We start from the raw sequence: 25,513 nt of genomic DNA, 5'->3' as shown, positions 1-25,513 counted from the left end.
TAGATTTGAGTATCTGTTCTGTGCCATCAAGGCTTCTAAGGCCCTGGGCATACATAGTAACAGCAATAAATGGGATTAAGAACGTGTTTGGAGATGGGAGGTCTGAGGACTCATTAAAAAAAGAGAGAGAGAGCTTTCTTACAGAACTGATAGTCTAAGTTTGTCAAGAAATAATGGAAGACCTCAGGGAACTCAGATTAAAAAATTTACAAGCTAGAATTTTTAAGTTCAGGTAGTGAGAGTTTACCAAAAAGGAAGTTGAAACAGCTCTTAAATGTATAAAAGGTACTCATTTTTACTCATTGTACAAGATACAAACATTGAAAAGTCAAAAAGTCAGGAATTGCTTTTTTTTTTTTTTTTAATGTCCTCATCACAGTAGCGAACATCAAAGTTTAATAACCCTACTGTGTGGTCAAGGCTGTGGGGAAAGGGCGTTTTCAGAGAGAGCTGGTGGAGTGTAAATTGGTTGAGTCTCTGTAGAGGACAGTCTAGCAATTCTGTCACATGTCTTTTGTTCCAGCAATTCTGGGTATTGAACTTTTAGGTCTACCAACCAAATGGGGGAGTGGCATTTAATTTGTTTTTCTGTAATTAAGAGTGAAATTGAAATTTTTTCATATTTGTTGGAAATTTTTGATTGCTGTATCCCTTAAACTAGCAGTATTGTAGATTTTTCTGTAAAGGAGTCTTAGCTTACGATTCTCTCAAATGACTTCCGTGAGGGGGAAGAAATATTATTCAGCAGATGGTACTGGGCTAGTTGAATAGCTATTTGGAGGAAAATCAATTTAAATCATTATACATCAAAATGAATTCTAAAAGAATTGATACTTATTTAAAAATTATATCATGAAAAACTAACGGTATTTAGAGTATACAGTATTTTTCTGATCTGTGCATGGAGAAAGACTTCCTATGTTTTTGTGGGGTTTGTTGTTGTTGTTGTTGTTGTTGTTGTTTTTGAGACAGAGTCTCGCTGTCACCCAGGCTGGAGTGCAGAGGCATCATCTTGGCTCACTGCAAGCTCTGCCTCCCGGGTTCACGCCATTCTCCTACCTCAACCTCCGGAGTAGCTGGGACTACAGGCGCCCGCCACCACACCCGGCTAATTTCTTGTATTTTTAGTAGAGACGGAGTTTCACCGTGTTAGTCAGGATGGTCTCGATCTCCTGACCTCGTGATCCACCCGCCTCGGCCTCCTGAAGTGCTGGGATTACAGGCGTGACCCACCGCGCCTGGCCGACTTCCTATGTTTTAAAACAAACATCAAGGAAAGAGAGACATATAAAAGTTTAAAAGCTAAATAAAATTAGATTAGGTGTGGACAGTAGGTCTAAAATGTTCTAAATTGAGTAACACTTGATCTTCTCCTAACTCTTCTGTAGAAGGCAGCAAAGTGCAGTGCTGATACCCAGTGCTCTGGAATCAGCCTCCTGAGTTCACACTAGGGTTCTGCTACTTGGATTTTTGACTTTGGACAAGTTATTTAAGCTCTGTTTCATGATTTCCTCAACCCAAAATTGAGACAGTTTGTAGTTCCCACCTCATAGGATAATTAAAAGAGTTAAGGAATTATTATTTACTTTAGATTCATTATTAATATTATTAGTATCTAAAGAGCAGAGACAAATCTAAGACCACAGTGTATAAATAAATAAGCAAAGGACAAGAACACACAGTCTACAAGGAAATACAGAGATGAGGAAAACTATGGGAGGAGCAGTTTGGGTGATAGCAGTTGAGAATTTGGTTTAGTCTATGTTTAATTTAAGGCACCTGTAAAGCATTAGAAACAACCTAAGTGCCAATTTTTTTTTTTTTTTTTTTGAGACGGAGTCTCGCTCTGTCGCCCAGGCTGGTGCAGTGGCACAATCTCAGCTCACTGCAAGCTCTGCCTCCCGGGTTCACACCATTCTCCTGCCTCAGCCTCCCGAGTAGCTGGGACTACAGGCACCCGCCACCACGCCCGGCTAATTTTTTGTAGTTTTAGTAGAGACAGGGTTTCACCGTGTTAGCCAGGATGGTCTCGATCTCCTGACCTCATGATTCGCCCGTCTCGGCCTCCCAAAGTGCTGGAATTACAGGCGTGAGCCACTGCACCCGACCTAAGTACCAAATGTTAATCAAATGGCTGAGTAAATTATGAGACATCTACTTAAAGGAATATTTTAAAGCCGCTAAAAGTGATTTTTTTTAACAGAGTTTTGATAGAGAAAATACTAATGAACAGTATTTACTAAGGGAAAATAAAACAGCATTTGTCATACATATCGTGATTTCAACCTTCTAAAAGAAAATGCACAGGAAAGAATTCAACAACATACGTGAAAAGATAAGCAGTTGTTATCTTGAATGATGGTGCTTGGGGAGCAAGGGAATGTGGGTGAGTCATTCACACAGACCAGAAGACCAGGTTTGGTGTGTCAGCTGTCTGAGGTCTTTTCAGTTCCACAGTTCCACATAACAAGAACTTACTGGCCTGAGAAAGGGTTTTGTTGGCTCTGATAACTGAAAAGTTCAGTTGCATGTGGATTGATGGGCACAGACACTGTGTCTAGAATCTGGACTTCTTTATCATCCAGCTTTGCCTTGCTCTGGACTCTCTTCTCATGGTGGCAATAAGACACCCGACCTGATCATTGCAGCCAAGACTTGGGCTGACTCTCATCACCTCTTTGTGCTCAGCTTGGATGCCATGCCTGTCCCTGATCTGTCACTGTGGCCAAGGGGACTCAGGTGAATGTGGCCTAGTCAGTGTCACCATTCCCACAGCACAGCCCGGGAGCGTGGGCAAGCCTGAGTGCTCCCCTATGGCAAACACAGTTGGATGGATTATAGAGAGCCAGTGGATGCTGGTGGGCACAACCAGCAGGTGACCCCAAGAGTGAAGGAAGATAAGGAATTCTGTTTTCTCCCCTCATCCTCTTTTTTTTTTTTTCCTGAAGAGACAGGGTCTCCCACTGTTGCCCAGGCTGGAAGGCTGGAGTGCAGTGGCATAATCACAGCTCACTGCAGCCTTGAACTCCTGGGCTCGGGCAAGCACCATGCCTGGCTAATTTAAAAAAAGAAATTTTGTAGAGATGGGATCTCACTATGTTTCCCAGTCCTGTCTTGAATTCCTGGGCTCATGGGATCCTCCCACCACTACCACACCCAGACCTTTTTTTTTTTTTTTTTGAGACAGAGTCTCCTTCTGTTGCCCAGGCTGGAGTGCAGTGGCGAGATCTTGGCTCACTGCAAGCCCCGCCTCCCAGGTTCATGCCATTCTCCTGCCTCAGTCTCTGGAGTAACTGGGACTACAGGCGCCCACCACTATGCCCGGCTAATTTCTTGTATTTTTTAGTAGAGATGGGGTTTCACTGTGTTAGCCAGAATGGTCTCGATCTCCTGACCTGGTGATCTGCCTGCCTCAGCCTCCCAAACTGCTAGGATTACATGCGTGAGCCACCGCTCTCGGCCCCCACTTTTTTTTTTTAAATTAAAAAATGCAATTTCTGTAAGAAATCTGTCTCCATTTCTCAGATAACCTAATGTTTGGAAAGCTTGCAGACTTTTTTTTTACCCATGTAGATGCATACATTGATTATAAATTGAATCATAGGCTATATATTATTTTATTACCTACACAGAGTTGGATTTATTAATCTACAGCTTGGTCACCCTCAACTCAAGATAGCTTTGGGAGGTATTTAACCTGTGGTCTTTCAAATCATGCAAGAGATTGAAAAGATAGAAGAATGCGATTGTGGTCAAGTGCGGTGGCTCATGCTTCTAATCCCAGCACTATGGGAGGCCAAGGTGGGTGGATCACTTGAGTCCAGGAGTTCAGCACCAGCCTGAGCAACATGGCGAAACCCCGTCTCTGCCAAAAATACAAAAGTAAGCCTGATGTAGTGACACACACCTGTAATCCCAGCTACTCAGGAGGCTGAAGTAGGAGGATTGCTTGAACCCAGGAGGCAGAAGTTGCAGTGATCCGAGATCGCACCACTGGATTCCATCCTGTGCAACAAAGTGAGACCCTGTCTCAAAAAAAAAAAAAAAAAGAAGAGTGAGATTGTGAGAAGTTGAAGAACACAAACCTTGAGCTGGTGATGGAATAGGGACAAAGAAAAGAAACTAGCGCCATTTGATATCACAGAAGCAGAAGATGGCATTTTGAGAAAGTAGGCATGCACAGCAGTGTCCATGTGGCAGAGAGGTCTAGCAAGATACAGATTGGAAAATGTGGGTTGATTTTCCAGTGAGGGGCTTGTTGGTGACCACGCAAGAGGAGTTGAAACAGTGAGTGGAAGTGGGAAGTTTGAAATGGAAAGTGGAGACAGAAACGACTGGTCCACATGAGGGGAAAGGGTTGTGGACCAGGCCACAAGTTAGGGAGAATTGACTTTAAGTAGAGAGAGGATATTTTTCTTGGCAGTGTCAGTAAGGATGTGTGTGGATCTGGCTAGGAGGGAATTCTGGGAAGATCACTCGTGGGCACCTCAGTTTTCTCTGTAGCATCCTCAAGAAGATGTGCTGAAAGTAATGAGGGTCAGTTAGCAAGAAGGTCATGATTCAAGCCATGCAAGTTGGGTGAAATCTGAGAGTAGAGGAGGGGGCTGACCAAGGCTTTCCAGAAGCTGTTGAGGGCCTTGACGAGACTGAAAATCTTGATTTTTTTTGTAGCACAGTAGTTACTGATAATGTGAGATCCCCGGGATCCTTTCAGAGTATCCATGAGGTTAAAGCTGTTTTAATAATCCTCTTGAGGAGTTACTGACATTGCTCTCTATGTTGCCATCAGCACTTGGTGAGCAATGGTGAACAGAGCCTGCAGCACCACAGCCAGGTCAAGGCGGTGGAACTAGAGAGGTTACTGAGCTCTGCACTGCCACAGCTCAAACCAGTGCCAGTGAAAAGTACTCACCATATTAAATCCATCCTTAATACATGTCTTCACAATGTCTGTGTGACAAACACATATACAGCATTTTTGCTGCATACTGAATGCGGTGGTTTTCTCAGGGAGAAGCACTTATGTAACTATTTGAGCTATGAGGGGAATTAACTGCTTTTTAAATCAACCCTCAGTAGTTTTTATGAGTATAAAGAGTTTGTGAGATCAGAAAGTTTGAGAAGCACTGTCGCACTGGCACACTTTGCACAGTTCAGTCTTTTCTCTGGCCCTGCACAGAAACATGAGTTGAGGATGGAAGTGACAGGTTGCAGCATTGATTCAGGGTCAGAGTTTCACGAGGCAGTCAAGATGGACACGAAGAGGCACTGTGGAGAGCCAGTCAACTGGCTTTCCCCGGGTCCAGGACAGGGCAAGAAAGAAAAAAGGATGATGGATTAGAAGAAAGAGTTGGGGTCAGGTTGTTATATACTAGTTGAAGTTAACGAGAAGGGCCAGGCTGGCCAGGCGCGGTGGATCACAAGGTCAGGAGTTCGAGACCACTCTGGCCAACATGGTGAAACCCCGTCTCTACTAAAAATACAAAAAATTAGCCTGGCGTGGTGGCAGGCGCCTGTAATCCCAGCTACTCAGGAGGCTGAGGCAGGAGAATCGCTTGAACCCAGGAGGTGGAGGTTGCAGTGAGCCGAGATGGTGCCACTGCCCTCCAGCCTGGGCAACAGAGCGAGACTCCGTTTCAAAAAAGAAAAAAAAAAAAAGAGGGAAGGGCCAGGCACAGTGGCTCATGCCTGTAATCTCAGCACTTTGGGAGGCTGAGGCAAGAGGATCGCTTGAGCCCGGGAGTTCAGGACCAGCCTGGGCAACATAGTGACACCCCATCTGTACAAAAAAATTAATTTAAAAAAATTAGCTGGGTGTGGTAATATGTGCCTGTATTACCAGCTACTTGAGAGGCTGAGGCAGGAGGATTGTTTGAGCCCAGGAATTCAAGGCTGCAGTAAGCTATGATCATGCCACTGCACTCCAGCCTGAGCCATAGAACAAAATCCAAACTCTGTTTCAAAAAACACAGAAAGAGAAGATGTGGCATTCTGGAAGGCACTGGGAAAGTCAGGATTTGTGGTCAGGTGTAATACTAGCCTCAAAGGGACTTCCAGTCTCTTAGGAGAAATAAAACCTGTATCCAAGTAAGCATCTACACAGGCAACCATGATTCACACCCTCTGAGTGTTACCAGTGGATGCCCATGTGGCGTGGGAGGAGGGAGTCCGGACACTCTTGACTGTGGGATCTGCACCTGCCAGCTGCTTCCCATTTCTCTCCTTTTCTCCTTCTGTAGCTATGAATAATGTAGAAATAGCACTTGCAGTAAAAGAAGGCTGGAGATCTAGCTATTTTTCAAGTAGCAAATCTTTTTTAATAAAGATGTCTTCCTTTGAAATTTATGCCTAGGCCGGGCGCGGTGGCTCAAGCCTGTAATCCCAGCACTTTGGGAGGCCGAGACGGGCGGATCACGAGGTCAGGAGATCGAGACCATCCTGGCTAAAACGATGAAACCCCGTCTCTACTAAAAAATACAAAAAACGAGCCGGGCGAGGTGGCGGCGCCTGTAGTCCCAGCTACTCGGGAGGCTGAGGCAGGAGAATGGCGGGAACCCAGGAGGCGGGGCTTGCAGTGAGCTGAGATCCAGCCACTGCACTCCAGCCTGGGCGACAGAGCAAGACTCTGTCTCAAAAAAAAAAAAAAAAGAAATTTATGCCTGGAGGTTTAAGGGCCTAGAATTTATTTAACTTGAAGGAACTAATGGATCTGTTTCAGAAATGCTTAAGCTGCAAAACATCCAGTTGGCTTGGACTGCCTCTCTGCTTAATACTAACAAGTTTGGGTAGGACCCTCCTGCCCCCAGTGGTTTAGAAGTAGGCTGTTAGAATCTCATTGTGGTCCAGGCCTCCTGGACTACGACAGTATCTAACTGGGTGAAAAGCCAGATGACTTAATCTAGTTTCAAGAAAGTCCTTGAGAAAATGTCTGTGAGTTCTATGTGGGGAGGGCTGGTTGGGAGCAGGAAGCAAAGTGGGAGTTACTACCTATATTATAGACCACAGGAATCTTAAGATTCGGCAAGGGTTGTGTGTCTTGTACACATATCTACAAGTGTTCCTTGGAAGTAGGATTTGAGCCAGAGATGCCTGGGTTCTTGATCATCATGCTTCTTTATCCTGACCCGTGAGAGGGCCACTTCCTAAACCTAGCCAGTTTGTGTGCCCACAGACCCAGGGTCCCAGCTGCAGGCATAACCATCTCTTCTACTGCGCAGATGCTGCTTCAGTCACGGCAAAACCTGTCTGGATTCTCTACTCTGAAAAGTTCTCTAGGCTATAAAACAAAATAATCATTATTCCATAATTTCCTAAAGTGCACTTGTATGTATTGAAAAGATTATAGACAGAAACATATATAACTTGTAAATGTATTCTATGCAGAATTTCTCATTATGTCAAGCATGTGGTTTGCCATGATTATCATCTCCTATTGTCTTAAGGTTGGGGGTTGCAACAAGGGAAGTCAAAATTGGGGGCTGGTGCTGAGCACAGATACACACCCACAGCCCTTCAATGACCTCAGGTGGCAAGATGTCTCCCACCTCCACCCAACACCCAAGCAATCCCTTCGGAAGGTCTACTGACTGTTCTTAAGGGTTAGGCAACATTTTCTTAGTGAGTGAACAGTGAAAACTTAACTTCTTGAAAATAGTGAGCTAGAAGTGATTCCTTAAACTGATCATGAGTATTAAATTGTACCAAATTTTACATGATTGTTCATCATTCTAGGAATGGTGAGAAGGGGCATACAATTAAATTTTTAAGTGTTTTAAGAAGAAATAAGTGATATTTTATCATTCTACTTTGAGGGCTTAATAGTATATGCTAATTTGCAGATGAATGAAGTTGACCTTGCCGCCTACAAATAACCTAATAAGAAATGATCACTGCCAGCTGGGTGCGGTGGCTCACGCCTGTAATCCCAGCACTTCGGGAGGCCAAAGCGGGCGGATCACAAGGTCAGGAGATCGAGACCATCCTGGCTAACACGGTGAAGCCCCGTCTTTACTAAAAATACAAAAAATTAGCCAGGCGTGGTGGCGGGCGCCTGTAGTCTCAGCCACTCAGGAGGCTGAGGCAGGAGAATGGTGTGAACCCGGGAGGCAGAGCTTTGGGGTAAGCCAAGATCGCACCGCTGCACTCCAGTCTGGGCAGCAGAGGGAGACTCCATTTCAAAAAAAGTAAAAAGAAATGATCATTGTCAGAAAAGAGACTTCATTAAGTAGTGCCAGTGTTTTTGTTTTGGTTTGGTTTGGTTTGGTTTTTGAGACGGAGTCTCAGTCTGTCACCCAGGCTGGAGTGCAGTGGCACGGTCTTAGCTCACTGCAACCTCTGCCTCCCAGGTTTAAGCAATTCTTCTGCCTCAGCCTCCTGAGTAGCTGGGACTACAGGCATGTGCTGCCACGCCCAGCTAATTTTTGTATTTTTTCTTTTTTTTAAGTAGAGACAAGTTTCACTATATTGGCCAGGCTGGTCTTCAACTCCTGACCTCGCCTACCTCAGCCTCCCAAAGTGCTGGGATTACAGGCGTGAGCCACCACACCTGGCCTGTTTTTGTCTTGTTTTAGTGTCACTACATTGTCTAAAAATTTGTGGTTTTTATTGATTGGCTAGTTTTTCAGACTTGTTCCTTGGAGGCTTGGATTTTTTGGGGTGCCTCGGGCTGTGAACTAGGACCTAAGGGAAGACGGAGTATCTTCTTTTTCCACCTATGCCATATCTTGAGGCTCCTCTTAGGGTTTAATTTGAAGAAAAGACCTGCTACTTAAATTGAAACCAGTAGTCTGAGCATCACTAAATAAAAGGATACATGAAGTATTTTAAAAGGAGCCCCTTTGCTACCTTTTTACCAGAACAATAATGTTCTTTAGCATGTATTGTTTCTCAATACACCTACTCCTGCTACTAAACACAGAGTATTTCCTCACATTTCTCTTGACCCTTGTCCTAGCCACTGTTAGCCAGACCCTCCAGCCATCTTTTGGCTGAGGTGGTGACTGGGGGCCAGCCATGGGGGCCATCAGGGTGAGCTGCTTGTCAGTGCCCTCTCCATCACAGTGCAGTTGATCCACATTTGTTCCTGCTGCTGCACCCTAGCGGTAAAAGAACTGCTCAGCTGTTGACTATTGGCCAGGGCAAAACAGGCCTTGCAGAAAGACTCTCAGCTGCAGAGTTTGCTGGGAGGTCTTTGGTCACACATGTCTCTCAACCAGATCCTGGAAGAAGAGTGTTTTCTTCTATGACCTTGGAGACCTGTTCTGTGTGTCAGGAGACAAATAGACCAGGACAAAAATGACTTCCAAGTTGATCTGAGAAAAGTACATACATAAACCTTTGCCTTTGATACCTGCAGCGCAGAGTCCTATCTTAGGAAAAGTCCAGCTTTTGTAGGCAGACCTGGGTTCGAATCCTGATCCCCACTTCTTCCCGAGTGATGAGGTCTGCGATTGTCAGGTGTTTGGCCCCTACATTCACAGTCTCAGGAGGCTTGGAGATATAGTCAGCATCCTTTGTGCTGGCTGCTGTCTCCGTAGTCATGCTTAGCTTAGTTGTTTTGTGGGTGAGTTTACTTAAACAGGAAATTGAAGTATTTCTGTGACTACTACTCCTGCTCTCACTATTGCAAAACCTTTCTCTTTATAGCTCTGGACTTACTGGACAAAATGTTGACATTCAACCCTCACAAGAGGATTGAAGTAGAACAGGCTCTGGCCCACCCATATCTGGAGCAGTATTACGACCCGAGTGACGAGGTAAGAGCGCATGTTCCTGGCCGCTGCTTCAGGGACATAGATCAGCCAGCAGTGGACCAACCATATCTTGCTTAGATTTTCTTGAGATGTACCTGGTGCCATACCTGGTTCTTCCAACAAGCCCACCTTTGCCTTGAGGACAAGTGCTGTGGGGCACAGCTTGAAACCTTCTCCCCGCATAACTCTCTATCTCAGCAGACTTCCTTCAGGCTACCTGCAACAGGTAGGGGTGGGGAAAATGCATGTATAAAGGGGACAGCTGCACCAGTGTGGAGCACAGAGAGGGTAGGGGTCTGAGACTGGAGGCCATTGTCATGGTTTGATAGGAAGAGACACCTGAAGTGATGTGCTGGCCCTGAGGATGGCCAGAGTGGAGAGGAGGTGGTCGGCCTATTGACAGGGACAGCACACAGAGTAGGGAGGGAAGTCAACCTGGACAGTTTCCACTGTGGCTTGGCGACTCCATGTCGGGTGTGCTATTCCCTAGAGACAAGGACACGAGAGTCTGTTGTAAGAAGTGATGAGGCCAGAGTGGATGTGGCAGCTCTTCAGAGCAGGCAGGGCATTCGAGTAGAAGAAGCTGCATGTCATGTTCTCCCGAAGACAGTCCTAGTGCCTTGGCTCTCTGTTTCCTCTGGGGTTCAGTTTTAACTTTAATCTCTGGAGGATAACAAAGAAAAATGCAATATGAACCAAAAGTTTGGATTGTTCTAGTTGAGGCTCCCATGTACAGAGAATAGTCTTTACCTTCCTGTTTTTGAAAGAATCAGCTTTCCCTTCCACATCCGTCTCCCTACCTCCAGCAACAAATGAGGCAGCTTGTGAGATACCTACAACGTAGTCAGTAACACAGAATAGGTGGGAATACAGGTTTGGGGTTCTTCTAAGCTTAGTGGGCTGGAGATTTCCCAAGCTTCTGAGTCCAAATCAGCTGGCTGGGATGGTGGATGATGCATGTAGGACACCTGCTGTGATCCCAGATGCATAGCCCTCCTTCGGGTTGAGCTATTTATTCTTCTGGATATGAGTCCTTCTCCCCTTTCGGAGGGCCAAAGCTTAGTGCAGAGTTTGGGGTCTGTGCTTCCTCCTCCTAAAGGCCTCATGTGAGGATTACATAGGTGAGACGTGAGAATCTAGACATTCACTGACTGACAGCTGGTGTCATCATCAGCTTAGTTCTATAACATTGCATTAGTTCACGGGCATTTAAAAATCAAAATGTTGCCGGGCGCGATGGCTCAAGCCTGTAATCCCAGCACTTTGGGAGGCCGAGACGGGCGGATCACGAGGTCAGGAGATCGAGACCACGGTGAAACCCCGTCTCTACTAAAAATACAAAAAACTAGCCGGGCGAGGTGGCGGCGCCTGTAGTCCCAGCTACTTGGGAGGCTGAGGCAGGAGAATGGCGTGAACCCGGGAGGCGGAGCTTGCAGTGAGCTGAGATCCGGCCACCGCACTCCAGCCTGGGCGACAGAGCGAGACTCCATCTCAAAAAAAATAAAATAAAATAAAAATAAAAATGTGGCCAGGCACAGTGGCTCACACCTGTAGTCCCAGCTGTTCGGAAGGCTGAGGTGGGAAGATTGCTTGAGCCCAGGAGATCGAGGTTTCATTGAGCTGTGATCACACCACTGCACTCCAGCTTGGGTGACAGAGCAAAACTCTTTCTCTAAAAAATAATAGTATCATTGTTTGTCACTGAGTGTGTATGGGGTTCTTTGATCTAGACAGCTTTTATTTTACTTAAAGAGCTTTCTGGAGTATGGTTAAAAATTAAAATGGGAGCTGGACACGATGGCTCACGCCTGTAATCCCAACACTTTGGGAGGTCGAGGCAGGCGGATGACTTGAGGTCAGGAGTTCGAGACCAGCCTGGCCAACATGGGGAAACCCCTTCTCTACTAAAAATACAAAAATAGCTGGGCATGATAGTGCGTGTTTGTAATCCCAGCTACTCTGGAGGCTGAGGTATAAGAATCACTTGAAACCAGGAGGCGGAGGTTGCAGTGAGTCAAGATCACACCACTGCACACCAGCCTGGGCAATAGAATGAGACTTAATCTCAAAAAAAAAAAAAAAATGGGGCCAGATGTGGTGGCTCACACTTGTAATTCCAGCACTTTGGGAAGTCAAAGTGGGTGGATCACTTGAGGTCAGGAGTAGACTATCCTGGCCAACATGGTGAAACCCTGTCTCTACTAAAAATACAAAAATTAGGCGGGTGTTGTGGCAGGCAGGTGCATATAATCCCAGCTACTCTGGAGGCTGAGGCAGGAGAATCACTTGAACCCAGGAGGAGAAGGTTGCAGTAAGCCAGGATCGCACCGCTGCACTCCAGCCTGGGCAACAGAGCAAGGTTTTGTGTCAAAAAAAAAAAAAAAAGAAAGAAAAGAAAACTTGTGAGAAAATACAAGAGTGGTTTTTTTCATACTACAAAGATGTAGCTCTATAATCTTGTTACAGTTATTAACATTTTGGACTATTTCCTTCTCAGTCTTATATTTCTGTATCTAAATTTTAAAAATAAAATAGTTTTCATTTTCTTGACACAACATAGGCATTTTCCTATTAATCTTCCTTGCAGTTTATTTTTTTTCTTTTGTTTTTCTTTTTTTTTTTTCTTTTTTGAGATGGAGTCTTGCTCTGTCACCAGGCCAGGCTGGAGTACAATGGTGTGATCTCGGCTCACTGCAACCTCCACCTCCCGGGTTCAAGCAATTTTCCTGCCTCAGCCTCCCGAGCGGCTGGAGCTACAGGCACGCACCACTACACCCAGCTAATTTTTGTAGTTTTACTAGAGACGGAGTTTCACTATGTTGGCCAGGATGGTCTCAATGTCTTGACCTCAGGATCCGCCTGCCTCGGCCTGCCAAAAGTACTGGGATTACAGGCATGAGCCACCATGCCTGGCCAGTTTTTTTGTTTTGTTTTGTTTTGTTTTTTTGAGACGGAATCTTGCTCTGTCGCCCAGGCCGGAGTGCAGTGGCGCAATCTCAGCTCACTGCAACCTCCGCCTCCTGGGTTCAAGCAATTCTCCTTCCTCAGCCTCCCAAGTAGCTGGGATGACAGGGACCTGCCACCGTGCCTAGCTAATTTTTGTGTATTTTTAGTAGATATGGGGTTTTGCTATGTTGGTCAGGCTGGTCTCAAATGATTCTCCCACCTTGGCCTCCCAAAGTACTGGGGTTACAGGTGTGAGCCACTGCGCCTGGCCTTGCAGCTTAATTTTTAACAGCTCTAAGATGTTTTTTCATATAAAGATACCATGATTTATTTAACAAAATGCATGTATTTTAGTATTATGGGTGTTGATTGGATAAACACCCACCACCTCCACAGCAGCACATTTCTCTTATTTCTTTTTTTTTCTTTCTTTTTTTTTTTTTTTGAGACAGAGTCTCGCTCTGTCACCCAGGCTGGAGTGCAGTGGCGCGATCTCGGCTCACTACAAGCTCCGCCTCCCGGGTTCACGCCATTCTCCTGCCTCAGCCTCCCGAGTAGCTGGGACTACAGGCGCCCGCCATCTCGCCCGGCTAGTTTTTTGTATTTTTAGTAGAGACGGGGTTTCACCGTGTTGGCCAGGATGGTCTCGATCTCCTGACCTCGTGATCCACCCGTCTCGGCCTCCCAAAGTGCTGGGATTACAGGCTTGAGCCACCGTGCCCGGCCACATTTCTCTTATTTCAACATTCACTGCCTCAACACATTTAAAAATTATTCTGGGATTTGTGATAAGTTCAGAAGAACACTTTAAACGGATTCAGTTGCTCCCGGTCTAAGTGCTTATGAGACCTTCCGGAGTGTGGGCACAACTCTTAGTCTCACTCTGTCCCCCAGACTGGAGTGCTGCAGCACGACCTCAGCTCACTGCAACCTCTGCCTCCTGGGTTCAAGCAATTCTCCTGCCTCAGCCTTCTGAGTAGCTGAGATTACAGGTGTGCACCACCACACTTGGCAAATTTTTTTTTTTTTTTTTTTTTTTTTTTTTTTTGAGACGGAGTCTGGCTCTGTCGCCGGGGCTGGAGTGCAGTGGCCGGATCTCAGCTCGCTGCAGGCTCTGCCTCCCGGGTTTACGCCATTCTCCTGCCTCAGCCTCCGGAGTAGCTGGGACTACAGGCGCCCGCCACCTCGCCCGGCTAGATTTTTGTATTTTTTTAGTAGAGACGGGGTTTCACGGTGTTAGCCAGGATGGTCTCGATCTCCTGACCTCGTGATCCGCCCGTCTCGGCCTCCCAAAGTGCTGGGATTACAGGCTTGAGCCACTGCGCCTGGCCGGCTAATTTCTTATATTTTTGGTAGAGACAGGTTTTCACCATGTTGGACCAGGCTGGTCTTGAACTTCTGACCTCAAGTGATCCGCCCACTTTGGCCTCCCAAAGTGCTGGATTTACAGGTGTGAGCCACCGCACCCAGCCAGCAACTCTTTAGTTTTTATGGGACATCAGTCCTGTTGTATAAATTCAGAATCTGAGCAGTGATAATTTTATGAATCAGTAAATTACTGCCTTACCCATAACAACTTTGTTAAATGTTTTGTTTTCTCTTAAAGCCCATTGCTGAAGCACCATTCAAGTTCGACATGGAATTGGATGACTTGCCTAAGGAAAAGCTCAAAGAACTAATTTTTGAAGAGACTGCTAGATTCCAGCCAGGATACAGATCTTAAATTTGTCAGGTACCTGAAGCTTTAATACAGTGAACTCCAGCAAAGGAGACACTGCCTTTTGTTTCTGGAATGTTGTGTTCCTCGAGGTCTGTTATTTTGTATTCTTTTCCAAGCTCCTTATTGAAAGGTTTTTTTTTTTTTAATTTAGAATTAAAAATGATTTAGAAAGTTACATGTATTCTTTCAGGAATCTCTTTCTTGTTTATTAGAAACTCCAGGTACCTCCTTTACTCTCAAGGGTAGTGTTTGTGATTATTTGGAAACAACTTTTTCATATTGTAGATTGTTCATCTTTGGGTTCTCATCCGTTCCTTGCTGCCTGTCCAGAGCATTTCACAGTTACATGAGCATCTCTCTGGAAAGGTTTCGCCTCAGGACTCTCTTCCTCCCAGGGAATGCAGAGCCACCAGTTAAATAAATGTAGTGTTAGGGTCCTCTGTGCCTGCCCCTTCAGAAACTCCTAGCTGGGACCTGGTTCTACAGTTGATGTCACATGCAAGGGGCCCAGACCCTGTTACCAGTTCAGACTAGCAGTGTAGGCTGGAGAGCTGGGGAAACTTCATCCAAGAGATGGAGGCTGGGCTGGCCAGTCAGCGGGATTTACATGGTTCTGCACAGAAGCTACATGTGCTTAGGTCATAAGGGGAGGTGAACAATGTGACAATATTGGTAGATTTTAAAAATTGAGTAGGCCCAACACAATGGCTCATGCCTATAATCCCAGCACTTTGAGAGGCTGAGGGGAGAGGATCTCTTGAATCTCAAGAGTCCAAGGCTGCAGTGAGCTATGACTGTATCACTGCACTCCATCCTGGGTGAACCCTGTCTCAAAAAAAAAAAAAAAAAAAAGTATACAGGAAAAGAAGGCAAATCTTGATTTTAGAGAGTATATGACAAGAGGAAAGAGAGAACTGGACTTGTGTTTAGAACTCTGTAGAAAAGAGCAGTGAATAAAGAATTGTGAGCCAAGGTAGAAGCAGTTGCTGGGGAGATGCTTTGGACAGAACCGTGTTGCAGTTACAGGCGTCCATTCCCTGTCACTGAGGACAAAGAATCAAGCAGACGTGAGCTGGGGACTGACATGACCCGCACAGCCTCCAAGCAGATAGCGCTGAAAGCCAGGCAGGGCAACAGAGCAGGGAATTGGTAGGGAATAGGCAACAGAGCGGGGAATTGGTAGTTTGAGGGATGGAAAATGGTGTTTTCAAAAGTCTGACATCAAAGCAGGAGGGGTTGAAATGAGGGAAGACTGGGTAGGACATCAGCTAAGAATAAATGCCTGGTCTTCCATACCAAAGGGACTGTAGCGTTGGACTAGAAATGAAGTGGGGAGAAGTGGCAAATTCAAGAGAAGGAGGAAAGGCAAAGTCTGAAAGACTGCGAATTTTCTAAACCTACCAACTTGGGGAAGGCAGGGCTGCTGGCACTGTTAAGCCCTCGCTTAGCCTGCTGTTGACACCAGACACACCCCAAAAGACGATCTCTCAAACCCAAGGGAAGTGTTGTGGAGTCACGCAAACAGGATGTGCAATGGACTGCTAGCCATAAGCCCTGCGTAGTGACTGAGAAAGAAGCCTGTTATCAGCAGGGGACTGAGCTGGTTCCTGTCTTCTGTTGCCCCATACTTATGTGGCTGTCTAGTGGAAGAGGTGTTAGCCACAGTGATTTGCACACTCACTCACTGACAGAAAGCTGGGCCCCAGGATCCAACCATTTTTACACCTGCAGTCCCCACAGAACTAACTTCCTGGCTCCTCCATGAGGCGCTCACAGTGGAGCAATTGTCTCTGTTTCTCAAGAGTCCCTGCCCCACCGTGAGGCTCCAGGACACACTCCCAGTGTCTGTACAAGATCAGGTTAACTAGACCCTGGTCCGCCGCTGCCTGTTTTTGTAAGTGGAGCCGCACAGGGCCTTGGATTTGCTCACAGGTTACCTTTGCTGCCTTTCCTCTACAGCAGTGGAGTGGGGTGGTCACAACAGACCTGGATGGCCTGTGAGGCCTGAGAGGTTTACTCTTTTGCCTTTTACAGAACCTAGAAGATGGAACGGAGCAACCTCTGTTGCTTTTCTTCCTTCACAATTCCTTTCACAGTCATTTTCCCTCAGCCAGGTGGTGGTCTGTGATCATCTCATCTTCTCTGTTGCTTGAGGTCAGGCGTGCTGCCTGCTTAGTCTGCCTTATACACCAAGAGCAAGCGGAGCAAGCAGGATCTAAATGCGGCCTCAAAGGGGCCCATAGTAGGGGAGAAAGGCAGACACAACTGTGCACATTTTTAGTATAAAAGAGCTTCTGGGGTCGACGTGATAATTCATTTTTCATCACTTAATCAGCATTGAGCACTTTTGCCAGTTAGGAAGGGAACAAAGATGAATAAGACCGAGGCTTTGCTTTCCAGCAGCCTCATAGCAGGAAATGTAAACAAGGAGTGTACAGAGTCCCAGAGGTGGGCACGGGCATGGTGGGCCCCAGAGGGTAAGGCAGACATTAAAGCCTCTCAGAGTGTGGCCGACTCACAGTTGGGCTGCAGCTGAAACCTGACAGTTGGGTTCTTTGTTGGTTAGGGAGGGGCACGGCTGTGCGGAACCTGGAAGGTGGTCATGCCAGACAGCTGAGCAAGAGGGGACTGCAGAGAAAGAGGCCGGCCCAGGCTGTGGCCTTTGCCTCCCCAGGAGCCCAGCTCTCCCTCACAGGTAGCTGCCTGACCTGAAGCAGTGACTCAGGTGACTCTGGCGGCAGTAAAGATGCAGGAGGTCCTCGGAGAGCAAGGACTTGGGGGACAGCCGGCCAGGCCACTGGAGACAGACAGCACCGCAGGCACAAGGATGATAAGACAGCAGCAGGGTTGCTCCTGGGGCCACAGGACACAGTTGCTGACAGAAAGCCTCCTGAAGCCAGCCTTGCAAGGCAGGGGACCAGTGTCCGTCGGGTCCACCACCACTCTGAGAGTCCCGGCGTGGCAAGGACAGTCACCTCTGTGTGTTGTTCATTTGCTCCAGACACAAAAGACACACGGATGCTCCCTATGTGCTTACAGCATGATTTTTCCCCCCCCCAACATTCTTTTAATGACAGTTTTCAACTATTCTGAAAAGTTGAAGGAATTTAAAGTAGACACCCATATTCCCACCACCTAGATTATACAGTTAACATTAACATCTTACTAGTTTTCTCATAGATCTGTCCATCTGTTCCTCTATCTACCCATCAACCATCTCATTTTATCCATTCATTGCAAAGGAAGTTGCCAACATCTAGACTGACTTATAATTTAATCATCTAGAATATCACATGAATCCAGGGGAAGCTGGGGCTGGGTTGGCTGATTAAACTATGGGATAGGTTCTTTCATAAACATTTCATTTTGGTGATCACAACAGAATGTTGGGAAGTCAGCATGCATCCCATGTTTATGATTGAGGAAACTGAAGACATGAGCCTTTGAGCACTTTGCTCAAGATTGTACATCAAGTAGCAAAACTAAGCAGAGAATCCAGGTATTTTGGACCCAGAATGCCATTTTCTTGAAATGTTTGCCAGCATGAAACAGTGGCAGGCTGCACACTGCCTGTGACTAGCCTTGCTCCCTGGGAAAGGTCTCGGGATTCATTCACAATACTAAGGAGCATTGTCTCTGAGTTTTCAGCCCACACACCGGAGATCAAGAGCTCTAAATTGGAGAACTCAGGAGGTAAACGTGTAATAAAACAAGGGAACACTGGGAGGGCACTGTTGACCGTTTGGCTGCAGCAGGAAGGGCCTAGAAACATACACCCCAGGACCACAGAGCACAGCTGTGGGGCCCATTTGATAGAGGAAGCAATCAAGTGATATTTGTAGTGTTGGCCGAAAGATATTAAAGGGTCAGAGTATATTCATTGTGTTTTGCTCAAGGGGGTCAGTTTCCATGGGCAACTTTAAAAGCTGAACATGCCGGCCAGGCACGGTGGCTCACGCCTGTAATCTCAGCAGTTTGGGAGGCAAAGGCGGGTGGATCATGAGGTCGGGAGATCGAGACCATCCTGGCTAACACGGTGAAACCCTGTCTCTACTAAAAATACAAAAAATTAGCCGGGCATGGTGACGGGCGCCTGTAGTCCCAGCTACTCGGGAGGCTGAGGCAGGAGAATGGCGTGAATCTGGTAGGCGGAGCTTGCAGTGAGCCGAGATAGCGCCACTGCACTCCAGTCTGGGAGACACAGCAAGACTCCGTCTCAAAAAAAAAAGCTGAACATGCCTACTACCTGTGACAAGCCTCATTCCTACCCAGCCCATGTCCTCAGTCTCCTACCCTGTGAGGCGGGTGAAGGTAGAGGTCAGTGCTCAATTTCCTTCTTCATCGCCTGATTGTGAATTTTCTCAGGTGGATTGATCACTAGGGGCATGAACCGCATTTCCCTTTGGTTTATTGAAGATGAAAGCATTTTTACGGCAGCTTAACGTCCTGCCAGCCCATAGGTTTGGCTGCAGTTCACCTCTACATGAAAGAGACCACTTCTCCCTCTCAGCCCATCTTCAAGTCCACAGTTCGGCTGTAACACCCATTCTTCTTGCCCCAACTCCTGAGTGGCAGATGAAAACCACAGCTCTGAAAGTGCTCTGTGAAATAATAAGTGATACTCTGCTAGATTTTCATGCTGGAAAACATTTCACACCAATGAGAATCTCCAAAGGGAAGAGTCTGTATTGTTTGCATTTTGAGACACTTGGTTGCTCCAGTGGCCTTCTCCACCAGGCTTCTTCATCCAAACCACAGAATGCAGAACATGATTTGAGTGGCAGTTTTCACTTTTAATGATGGTACAGGCTGGGTGCAGTGGCTCATGCCTGTAATCCCAGCACTTTGGGAGGCCTAGGTAAGTGGATCATTTGAGGTCAGGGAAACCAGTCTGGCCAACATGATGAAACCCTGCCTCTACTAAAAATATAAAAATTACCTGGGTGTGGTAGGAGGTGCCTGTAGTCCAAGCTACTTGGGAGGCTGCAGCAGGAGAATTGCTTGAACCTGGGAGGCAGAGGTTGCAGGGAGCCGAGAGTGTACCACTGCACTCCAGCCTGGGCAACAGAATGAAACTGTCTCAAAAAAAAAAACGGATGGGACAGAGTGATTGATAGCTGGGAGTGAAGTTCACTCATTATGTACAATGGAAGCCATGAGGCAGTGGCTTTGCAGGTGTGGCTGCTCTGTGCCCACCTCTAGCAATCTGTTCTAGCAAGCCCTCCAGGCGCTTTCCAGGCTAGCATCTGAGAACCACTAGCCTGTAAACAGTTGGAGTAGATTTGGTTTGGAATAGAATTTCTCCAAGTAAAAGTAGAGACATTGGAAAAACAGGGAAAGCGCGCTGCTTGTGCTTGCCTGGTGTGATACTCCAGGTGGGCCCTGGCAGGGCATAGAGAGTGAGGGAAATGCTTCCTTTCAGGGCGCTGGTTCAGAGGCCTCATGGGAACACAGCTGTCAGGTCACCTCTGACCTGCGTGATCAGCACCTCTCCTGCCTGTGGGAACCAGTCACAGCTCCTTGCTAAAACCCCAGCCCATTACCCCCACTCACACTTCCCACCAGGACTGTTTTGCCCTCGGTCAGAGAAAATGTGAGCATTATTAACAGGGCACTGTCCCCTGACTGTGCAGTTAACTCTGTTGTAGCTGGTAATTTAGAGAGAGAGACTTGCTAAGAATAGGAGGCGGCAGAAGACCCTTTTGCATAAAGATGTATTATTTTTCAAAGGCCCTTAAACTCTAATTTTGACCATGGAGTAGTGTTGGATATCTTAGTATGTGTGCTGCCGAAGCGAGCACTAGTGTTGGATATCTTATGATAAATAAAGGGCATCTTGGGAACACTGCAGTCAGTGTAGGCTGGGGGAGTGGTGTCTTTCCTATGAGTGTTGTGGAAACCACCTCAGAACTGTCTGAGAGAAGGTGCCTGTGGAGTGAGGGCTGACCCTGGCCCCTTCAGAACTACCGTGTGTTACTCTTGCCCAAGTGTGTCCAATGAGATGACCATTTTGCAGGAGTTTTTTTTTCCCTTTTCTATCTTCTTTTTTTTTTTTTTTTTGAGACAGAGTCTCACTCTGTTGCCCAGGCTGTAGTGCAGTGGCCGGATCTCAGCTCACTGCAAGCTCCGCCTCCCGGGTTTACGCCATTCTCCTGCCTCAGCCTCCCCAGTAGCTGGGATTACAGGCGCCTGCCACCTCGCCCGGCTAGTTTTTTGTATTTTTTAGTAGAGACGGGGTTTCACCGTGTTAGCCAGGATGGTCTCGATCTCCTGACCTCGTGATCCGCCCATCTCGGCCTCCCAAAGTGCTGAGATTACAGGCTTGAGCCACCGCGCCCGGCCTCCCTTTTCTATTTTCATAATGTTATTGCTGCTGCTGTTTTAATGTGGTTCACTCTTGTCACTTTTGTGTTTTGTGATGCTGATGACAATGTTGTTTTCACGGCTCACTCTTAACTCAGTGATCTGTTTGTGTTTCTGTAGGACAAGGGCTCAGAGGACTGGACGTGCTCAGACATCGGTGTTCTTCTTCCCAGTTCTTGACCCCTGGTCCTGTCTCCAGCCCGTCTTGGCTTATCCACTTTGACTCCTTTGAGCCGTTTGGAGGGGCGGTTTCTGGTAGTTGTGGCTTTTATGCTTTCAAAGAATTTCTTCAGTCCAGAGAATTCCTCCTGGCAGCCCTGTGTGTGTGTCACCCATTGGTGACCTGCGGCAGTATGTACTTCAGTGCACCTACTGCTTACTGTTGCTTTAGTCACTAATCGCTTTCTGGTTTGAAAGATGCAGTGGTTCCTCCCTCTCCTGAATCCTTTTCTACATGATGCCCTGCTGACCATGCAGCCGCACCAGAGAGAGATTCTTCCCCAGTTGGCTCTAGTCACTGGCATCTCACTTTATGATAGGGAAGGCTACTGCCTAGGGCACTTTAAGTCAGTGACAGCCCCTTATTTGCACTTCACCCTTTGACCATAACTGTTGCCCCAGAGCAGGAGCTTGTGGAAATACCTTGGCTGATGTTGCAGCCTGCAGCAAGTGCTTCCGTCTCGGGAATCCTTGGGGAGCACTTGTCCACGTCTTTTCTCATATCATGGTAGTCACTAACATATATAAGGTATGTGCTATTGACCCAGCTTTTAGAAATACAGTCATTTTTCTAAATAAAAAGGAAGTACTACACCCAGCAGTGTCACTCTATAGACTTACTGTGGTCACTTGTACCATATAGAGGTGTTACACTTGCCAAGAAGCGTTATGTGCAGTACTTAATGTTTGTAAGACTTATAAAAAAAAAAAAGATTTAAAGTGGCAGCTTCACTTGGCATTTGGTGAGAGAAGTACAAAGGTTGCAGTGCTGAGCTGTGGGTGGTTTCTGGGGATGTCCCAGGGTGGAACTCCACACGCTGGTGCACATACGCCCTTGAGCTACTTCAAATGTGTGTGTTTCAGTAACCATGTTCCATGCCTGAGGATTTAGCAGAGAGGAACACTGCGTCTTTAAATAAGAAAGTATACAATTCTTTTTCCTTCTACAGCATGTCAGCATCTCAAGTTCGTTTTTCAACCTACAATATAACAATTTGTAATAAAGCCTCCACGAGCTCATGACATGAAGCACTGTTTATCGTCAAGTACTCAAATATTTCTGATACTGCTGAGTCAGACCGTCAGAAAAAGCTAGCACTAACTCGTGTTTGGAGCTCTATCCATATTTTACTGATCTCTTTAAGTATTTGTTCCTGCCACTGTGTACTGTGGAGTTGACTCGGTGTTCTGTCCCAGTGCGGTGCCTCCTCTTGACTTCCCCACTGCTCTCTGTGGTGAGAAATTTGCCTTGTTCAATAATTACTGTACCCTCGCATGACTGTTACAGCTTTCTGTGCAGAGATGACTGTCCAAGTGCCACATGCCTACAATTGAAATGAAAACTCTATTGTTACCTCGATTGAATTGTGTTCCACAGAAAATGCTATCCAGCAGATCATTTAGGAAAAATAATTCTATTTTTAGCTTTTCATTTCTCAGCTGTCCTTTTTTCTTGTTTGATTTTTGACAGCAATGGAGAATGGGTTATATAAAGGCTGCCTGCTAATACGAACAGAAATGCATTTGTAATTCATGAAAATAAATGTACATCTTCTATCTTCACATTCATGTTAAGATTCAGTGTTGCTTTCCTCTGGATCAGCGTGTCTGAATGGACAGTCAGGTTCAGGTTGTGCTGAACACAGAAATGCTCACAGGCCTCACTTTGCTGCCCAGGCACTGGCCCAGCACTTGGGTTTACATAAGATGAGTTAGAAAGGTATTTCTGTAGGGTCCTTTTTACCTCTGCTCAGCAGAGAATCGATTCTGTCAGGTTCCTTTATTCACAATCTTAGGTCTCAAATATTCTGTCAAACCCTAACGAAAAAGCCCCATCTCAGGTTGGATTCCCTGGTTCTCTCTAAAGAGGGCCTGCCCGTGTGCCCCAGAGCTGCTGCTGGGCACAGCCGAGTGTTGGGAAGGGCCGCCCCGCAGTGCGCAGTCCAGGGTGCTCATGCTCACCACTCCTGTGGCCGAGGAAGGATAGCCGGCTCGTCCTCGGAAAACAGACTCACATCTCTATTCTTGCCCTGAAATACGCCCTTTTCACTTGCGTGCTCAGAGCTGCCATCTGAAGGTCCACACAGCATTGACAAGACACAGAAATTTGACTGTTACCTGATAACACTGATAAGTCAGTTTTCATTTTTAAAACATTGACAGTTTTATTACTCTTGTTTCTTTATACTTTTTAAATGGAAAGTTAGTATTATGAGGTTAATTTGCAATCCTCTTCTAAATAGAAAACCACAGCCTTGGCTACTAACATCTGGAGATTATGAGCTCCTTCCCATTCCCCTTCCTGGTACTGTGGAGTCAGATTGGCATGAAACCACTAACTTCATTCTAGAATCATTGTAGCCATAAGTTGTGTGCTTTTTATTAATCATGCGAAACATAATGTAACAGGGCAGAGAATGGTCCTAACCAAGGTACCTATGAAAAGCGCTAGCTATCATGTGTAGTAGATGCATCATTTTGGCTCTTCTTACATTTGTAAAAATGTACAGATTAGGTCATCTTAGTTCATATTAGTGACACTGAACAGCACCTCCACTATTAGTATGTTCAAATAAGCTTTCAAACTAATAGCTTTTTTGGTGTCTAAAATGTAAGCAAAAAATTCCTGTTGAAACATTCCAGTCCTTTCATTTAGTATAAAAGAAATACCGAACAAGCCAGTGGGATGGATTTGAAAGAACTCATCGTGAGGACTCTGTCCTGACACAGGTTCTCAAAGCTAGCAGAGATATGCAGACATTGTGGCATCTGGGTAGAAGAATAGTGTATTCGGTGTGCAGAGCACAATGTGTGGTCTGTGCACACGCATTCCTTATGCTCTTGGGCACAGGCAGTGAGTGTAGATGTAACCGGTAGCTTTGACAAGCTACATGTGGCTCACCAGTGGTTGTCTCTAAGGAATCGCAAAGGTAAACTACCCACACCGCATGCCACATAATATTTCAACCATTCAGAGGAGACTGTTTTCTCTTTATTTGCTTATATGTTAATATGGTTTTTAAATTGGTAACTTTTATATAGTATGGTAACAGTATGTTAATACACACATACATATGCACACATGCTTTGAGTCCTTCCATAATACTTTTATATTTGTAAATCAATGTTTTGGAGCAATCCCAAGTTTAAGGGAAATATTTTTGTAAATGTAATGGTTTTGAAAATCTGAGCAATCCTTTCGCTTATACATTTTTAAAGCATTTGTGCTTTAAAATTGTTATGCTGGTGTTTGAAACATGATACTCTTGTAGTGCAGATGAGAAGCTGTAACAGTGAATATGCGGTTTCTCTTACGTCATCCACCTTGACACGATGGGTTAGAAACAAATGGAAATCCAGACCAAGTCCTCCAGGGTTGCACCAGGTTTACCTAAAGCTTGTTGCCTTTTTTTGTGCTGTTTATCCGTGTAGAGCACTCAAGAAAGTTCTGAAACTGCTTTGTATCTGCTTTGTACTGTTGGTGCCTTCTTGGTATTGCACCCCAAAATTCTGCATAGACTATTTAGCATAATGGTAAGTTAAAAAATGTTAAAGGAAGATTTTATTAAGAATCTGAATGTTTATTCATTATATTGTTACAATTTAACATTAACATTTATTTGTGGTATTTGTGATTTGGTTAATCTGTATAAAAATTGTAAGTAGAAAGGTTTATATTTCATCTTAATTCTTTTGATGTTGTAAACGTACTTTTTAAAAGATGGATTATTTGAATGTTTATGGCACCTGACTTGTAAAAAAAAAAAACTACAAAAAAAATCCTTAGAATCATTAAATTGTGTCCCTGTATTACCAAAATAACACAGCACTGTGCATGTATAGTTTAATTGCAGTTTCATCCGTGAAAGCGTGAAATTGTCTACTCCTTCATTACGTTCCCCAGATGTCTTCCAGATTTGCTCTGCGTGTGGTAACTTGTGTTAGGGCTGTGAGCTGCTCCTCGAGTTGAATGGGGATGTCAGTGCTCCCTAGGGTTCTCCAGGTGGTTCTGCAGACCTTCGCCTATGGGGGGGAGGTAGGCGGAGCCCACACCCATCTCCTCATTCTCCTGAACTTCAACAGCCCCACTGCTGGGCAGATGTCCTGGGCAACCCCTTATTTCAGAGCAAGAAGTCACAAAGATAGGGGTTCTTGGACATTTGGTTCTTACCAATATTGGGCATTATGCAATGACTTATTTACAAAACAAAGATACTGGAAAATGTTTTGGATGTGGTGTTGTGGAAAGAGCACAGGCCTGGGACTCATCTAGCTGAGTTCAGAACTACCCCCTGCTTAGAACTGCAGCTGGCTGTGGGCCAGTCATTCTGCGTCTCTGCTTTCTTTCTCTGCTTCAGACTGTCAGCTGTAAAGTGGAAGCAATATTACTTGCCTTATATATGGTAAAGATTATAAAAATACATTTCAACTGTTTAGCATAGTACTTCAAAGCAAGTACTCGGCCGGGCGCGGTGGCTCAAGCCTGTAATCCCAGCACTTTGGGAGGCCGAGA

The 25,513-nt window shown here is 45.8% G+C and overlaps 1 protein-coding gene across 1 annotated transcript in view; it reads left to right on the top strand.

The window, feature by feature from the left end:
- MAPK1 (mitogen-activated protein kinase 1) overlaps positions 1-24,822 on the top strand; it is a 112,411-nt gene extending 87,589 nt beyond the window's left edge. The window contains exons 7-9 of the mRNA XM_023197972.2: positions 9,646-9,755; positions 14,305-14,430; positions 20,902-24,822. Of these exons, the coding sequence (XP_023053740.1) occupies positions 9,646-9,755; positions 14,305-14,421 (227 nt within the window). The 3' untranslated portion in view covers positions 14,422-14,430; positions 20,902-24,822. The remainder of the gene's footprint in view (positions 1-9,645; positions 9,756-14,304; positions 14,431-20,901) is intronic.
- The last annotated feature ends 691 nt before the right edge of the window (positions 24,823-25,513 follow it).

Source organism: Piliocolobus tephrosceles, chromosome 19 (genome assembly GCF_002776525.5).
Source record: "Piliocolobus tephrosceles isolate RC106 chromosome 19, ASM277652v3, whole genome shotgun sequence".
Taxonomy (NCBI): Eukaryota; Metazoa; Chordata; class Mammalia; order Primates; family Cercopithecidae; genus Piliocolobus; species Piliocolobus tephrosceles.
The sequence above is the reverse complement of the archived record's forward strand: the minus strand, read 5'-3'. Positions and strand labels throughout refer to the sequence as shown.